Here is a 5686-nt window from a genome sequence, read left to right as displayed (position 1 = left end):
AAAAAAAAAAAAAATTAAGTGTATTGGTTTAAAAATGAAGAAAAAGAAAGCCAGCAAGCCAGCCACCTAAGGAACCACACTTTCCAGTAAAAACAAAGTGTAAATAAAATTTTATCTTGAAAAATGAAACTGAAAATTATTTCTGTTCTTATATGTAATTTCTACACTTATCCAGTGCCTGTATCTCAAGTACTATTCTAGTGCTAGAGATACAAAGTTGAATATGAAATGCCCTCTAGGAATTCAATCTAACAAGAGAATGGAATGTATAAACACACACAAACTATTAAGGGTTGTGATAATTAACAAAGCCCAAAGTGCTAAGAAGGAGACACAGATGGGAAAGAAACTCATTATGTCTGGTTCTTTCTGAGTTAAGACTTGAAGGAGGAATTTTAAAAGGAGACACCAGGGGAAAGGCTGCCAAGCAGACGGTAGGGGCAAAGAAAGGCCTGGTAACTGAAAACACAAAGCTCATTCAGAAAATGCAGGGTCCAGTGCAACTAGCTCAATGTTAGTTGCTGTGGTTCGGGGGAAGGAGTGATTTTAAAACAGTAACAACAAAAAGAACCAGTCTAAAAAGTTAGGCCAGGCAGGGTGCGAGCCTCAAGTCTGTAATCCCAGCACTTTGGAAGGCCGAGGCAGGCAGATCACCTGAGGTCAGGAGCTCAAGACCAGCCTGACCAACATGGTGAAACCCCATCTCTACTAAAAATACAAAAATTAGCTGGGCATGGTGCTGCGCACCTGTAATCCCAGCTACTCGGGAGGCTGAGGCAGGAGAATCGCTTGAACCTAGGAGGTGGAGGTTGCATTGAGCTGAGATTGCACCACTGCACTCCAAGCCCAGGTGACAGAGCAAAACTCCATCTCAAAAAAATAAATAAATAAAATAAAAAGGTAGGCTAGGACTCAAGTTTAGACCATGCAAACAGGTTTGGATTTTATTTTCCAATATTTGAAAAATCCACAGCAACAGGATATAGAATGAATTAGGAGGAACCCACAAAAGGCAAGAAGATGCACAACCACCTCCTGTTACAGCGTCTAAGCAAGGACAGCAAAGGGAGCAGGCAGAAGGTAGGAGATACAAAAAGTTCATCAGGTCTGAGTTACCACTGCATGCAGAAAAGGGATTTCTGGGGGAACACAGAGTTAGAAATGATGCTGGGGCTCTAGCCAGGCTGCTGTCACGAACGCAGAGAGAAAGCAGAAACACATTCCTGGGCGGAGAGGAGCCAAAGGGTTAAATCTGGAATAGGTTGAATGCACTGAGTTGAGGTGGTGAAATCTGATAAACTCCTGCAGATGCACTGGCACTCAGTGAAACATGGAGCTCCAGAAACAGACTGGGGCCAGGTGTGGTGGCTCACATCTATAATCCTGGCACTTTGGAAGGCTGAAGCAGGATTGCTTGAGCCCAGGAGTTCAAGACCAGACTGGGCAACATGGCAAAACCCCATCGCTACAAAAATTAGCCAGGAGTGGCAGTGTGTGCCTGTAGTCCCAGCTACTTGGGAGGCTAAGGTGGGAGGGTCACCAGAACCTGGGAAGTTGAAGCTGTAGGAAGCTGCCATCACACCACTGCATTCCAGCCTGTGTAACAGAGTGAGACCTTCTCTCAGAAAAACACACACACACACACACACACACACACACCCCAGAATCAGATTGGGAAACGTCAATAAAATTTGAGAGCTGGAGACATAATAACTGCAACTGCCTACAAAGAATCACTGAATTTCAACCAAGTGAATTCCTCTCCTCTCAACCTCCAAATGCCCTTGTCTTTTTTTAAAGCTGGACATCACTTTCTCATGTCCTAAATCATCTTTTTTCTCCTTATTAAAATTATTCCATAACTACATTTCTCTTCTACAATTCTTCCAGAACACAGGACTGAAATAGTGTACACTCTTGCCACATTATGTAAAAAGATCATCCAATCCAAAAGGAAAGCTGTGTTTTCCAAGACTACTAACTCCTGGAGAAAAGAAACAAGACATCCTCAGCATTTTCCTAATACGTGGTTTGAGCAAAATGCAAAAGTTTAACCAATGAGTGACTCTCCCTGGAGAAGGCCATGAAAATGTCTTAAGGCTGGATCTAGGGTACCCAAACATTTTCACAGGCCGTAGGCTAGAGCACTGGTGCAGGAGAGGGGGACACCAGAGACCTGGAAGTCAGGCTTTGAAGGCAGTAAACAGCCACTGACTTCAGGTGTCACTTCTCCTCTAGGTTTTTCACTTCACAGACTGATGAGTACATGGCCTAGAATGATCCCCCTTCTAGTTGAGAATTTTCAGGCCTAACTAAAAGTGGATTAAAGTAAACCTTGGAGAAAGCTGCATATTTTTTAAGTGTCATTAAGCAATTCAGGGATTATCTAAACACCTTCGGTTTTCTTTTCTGTTTCCTTACCAACTGCCTTTTAAATCTCACTCTTAGCTCTTAAGCATGACTGTCAGAGGGGCTGAAGCACAAAGAGGAAGTGAAGCTCAAAGAGTTAATTTTGCTGCATTGGCAGCTCTGGTGAAAGACAGTGGGCCCGGAAAAGGAATCAAATGACCAAAACTGGATTTGGGGATTACTGTTGGCAGCCAGCCAGCAAGTTCTTAGATACTGCACACAACTTGGTCAGCCAGTTCAAAGAAAATTAGCAGAAAATGATGGAATACATTTTTTCGGTATTTTGTTTTGTTTTTGTTTTTGTTTTTTTGAGACAGAGTCTCACTCTGTGGCCCAGGATGGAGTGCAATGGCACAGATCTTTCCTCACTGCAACCTCCGCCTCCTGGGTTCAAGCAATTCTCCTGCCTCAGCCTCCTGAGTAGCTGGGACTACAGGCATGTAGCCCAGGCTAATTCTTGTATTTTTTGTAGAGATGGGGTTCACCATGTTGGCCAGGCTGGTCTCAAACTCCTGGCCTCAAGTGATCTGCATGCCTCGGCCTCCCAAAGTGTTGGGATTACAGGCCTGAGTCAGTGCCGCTGGAAAGACATTCTTAAACTTCTCAATAGAAGGATACACACACTACGTTGAATGGCTATCTCTTGGGAGCAGACTGGTGAAAAAAAGGGGTATTTATATTTTTCTGTTAAGTTTGAATAACTACACATGTACTTCTGTAATTCAAATTTAAGATGAAATATTATCAGGTTTTAAAAAAGGAAAAAATGGACGGGCGCGGTGGCTCACGCCTGTATTCCCAGCACTTTGGCAGGCCGAGGAGGGTGGATCAAAAGGTCAGGAATTCGAGACCAGCCTGGCCAATATGGTGAAACCCTTCTCTACTAAAAATACAAAAAATTAGCCGGGAGTGGTGGTAGGTGCCTGTAATCCCAGATACTCAGGAGGCTGAGGCGGAGGTTACAGTGAGCAGAGACCGCGCCACTGCACTCCAGCTTGGGGACAGAGCAAGATTCCGTCAAAAAAAAAAAAAAAAAAACAAAGGAAAAAATATTTCTACCTTACTCTTAGGAGCCACGCCTCCCACCTTTGTCTACTAACAGCTATATGATGTCTCAACAGTCTCTTACGGAATGAGAAAATACTACTCCTCCACTAACAAATGACTCCTTCAGACGGGAAAAACATCAGATCTCGAACTCGAGAAAGCAGCAGAAAAAAGTTTTAAAAGTGATCCTGTTTTTAAAGCCAGACACAACACCCCACCTTCATCCAAGGCCCTAAGCCGCAGACTTTCTAGACCCATCTTAAGCTTCAGCACCGCACGCACTTCGTGATAGAACGGTATTGTTCTCCTAGAATACACCCCTTTTCTCCTGAAACCGACGTTTTTACAAAAGCCTGCCAGCGCACGGCCTGCGGCGGCCGCGGGACCGCTTCGCCGGGATGTCCCGAGGGCTGGGGAAAGGAGGGCTTTCGCCGGCTGCGGTCCCCGGCCCCGGCCCCCGGCCCCGCCCGCGTCACCTGACCGGCCCGTGGCCCCCCGCCCCGCCGCCACCGACCTGATGACACTGATGTGGAACTGGTCCTCGCGGAGGCCCCGCCAGGCGCCGGGCAGGAACTCTTTGCACCACAGATAGGCCCTGCGCCGCGTCCGGGGCTCCGGCTGCTCGTCGGCCGGCGGCGGGGGCGGCGGGGGCAGCGGCAGCGGCGGCGGCGGCGGCGGGGGCAGCGCGAGCGGCGGCTGCCGGCCGCCCAGCTGCTTGGACTCGAGGTCGCCGGGGGCGTCGCGCTGCTGCCCCACGCCGGGCGCCGGGGCCGCGCTGCCGCTGCCGCAGCTCAGCAGCAGCCCGAGCGGTGAGGGCTCCGCCTCGCCCCCGGTGCAGAACTTGGTTTTCATGCCGGACAGGCGGCCGACGAGGCGCGGGCGGCCGCAGCGCGAGAGGACGAGGCTCAGGGTCCGGCCGAACGCCCGCTTCTGGGGGCCAGGCGGGAGGCCGCTCGCCGCTCTCTGACTGGCCGGCCGGCGGGGCGGGGGACGGCGGGCCGCGGCGGTTGGGCGCGCGGGGCGGCTGCGGCTGCGGCGGCTGTGGCGCGGGGATGTGCTGCTGTTCGCTGCGCTAGCTCTAATGCGGCCGCCGCACGAGGAGCGCCAGCCGCGTCACAGCCCGCCCTCGCGCTCGCCGCTCATTGGCCGCCGTCCGCCGGCCCGGCGCATCACAACCGCCGCCGCCCCCGCCACGCCGCCTCCCCATTGGCTGCGGCGCCGCCCCCTCCTGGAGCGCTGCGGCCTCAGGGAGCTGAGCCTGGGCGGAGGGGGCGGGGCGTGGAGGGGGCGCCCCCGGTCGCAGGGAAGGAGGAGAGGGGGAGCGAGGCGCGGGGGGCGCCGGCAGAGCAGCTCCGGGGTGGAACGGAGCCGGACTGGGCAGAGCAGGGGAGGCTCCAAAGCCTCGGAGGACCCCGGGGTTGGCTTTGGGAGCTGAAAGTTTCCCTGGATCCTTCGGAAGCCCCATGACATCAGAGGCCTGGCAGGGACAGGCAGGAAAGGTGTCTGGAGGCTACGGCCCTCTCCGCGTGACCTTGGGCGAGCCGCCGCCTCCTGGGGCTCAGTGGATGTCATTTTGTAACATTTCCCAGTGCTGTGCAAGGCGCGTTCTCGCCCGTCAAACGCTGAGCCCGAGGAATTACTAAGAAACCGAGGCCCGAAGGAGGGAAGAGGTGACGGGCTCCAGGCCACACGGTGGGCCAGGCTGGGCCGGACTGCGCGCCAGCTACCCAGACCCAGCCCTCTGCACGCCCCCTGCAGCCTCAGTTTCCCTGTCCGTGGTGCTGAGGATGCTCGGGCCTAGACGTTCAGGGCTGGAGGCCCAGGGACCGGCGAGGGAGGGGCATCATCCCCGCCACTGAGCTGCCGCTACTGCCCAGAGCACAGGCCAAAGGTGCGTGCCACGGGGCTGCTGGCGTTGTGGACGCTGTCACCTTCCTCCCCGTCCCCCTCAGGAAACAGCCTTGTGACCGTGACTAATACACCTTTGCCGGGGTAGGGGGGCAAGGCCCCCTGCTCCCATTTGCCACACACTGCCCCATGTTCCTCACTGCTCTTTGCCCTGCTGCTTTTGTCCTTCCTGGAAGTGAGGTACAGATAAATATGAAAATTACGGACCCCATTTTATGGGACATGAGCTGAAACGAGGTTCCTGGGCTGCCAGAGGCTTAGGAAATCCAGTGCCTGGCTCACAGGAAATGGCTTCCATGCAGGGAGTTCACAGTCTGCCAGA

The 5686-nt window shown here is 52.9% G+C and overlaps 1 protein-coding gene across 6 annotated transcripts in view; it reads right to left on the bottom strand.

Annotated features, from left to right (window-relative positions):
• The window catches only part of CHKA (choline kinase alpha), a 69487-nt gene extending 64958 nt beyond the window's left edge, over positions 1-4529 (bottom strand). For 4 of the 6 annotated variants that reach the window (XR_001827654.2, XM_037741523.1, XM_037741525.1 and 1 more), the window contains exon 1: positions 3971-4498. Coding sequence is in view for 5 of the 6 variants with exons in the window: in XM_037741523.1 (XP_037597451.1) it covers positions 3971-4308 (338 nt within the window). In the remaining variant the exon portion in view is untranslated. Of the gene's footprint in view, positions 1-3970 lie in introns of all 6 variants that reach the window. The other 2 variants (XM_017536959.2, XM_017536960.2) reach the window with 1 other exon arrangement.
• Between the last annotated feature and the right edge of the window lie 1157 nt (positions 4530-5686).

Source organism: Cebus imitator, unplaced genomic scaffold (assembly GCF_001604975.1).
Source record: "Cebus imitator isolate Cc_AM_T3 unplaced genomic scaffold, Cebus_imitator-1.0 Scaffold102, whole genome shotgun sequence".
NCBI classification, from domain to species: Eukaryota; Metazoa; Chordata; class Mammalia; order Primates; family Cebidae; genus Cebus; species Cebus imitator.
Note: the sequence above shows the minus strand (reverse complement) of the source record. Positions and strands in the feature narration are given on the sequence as shown.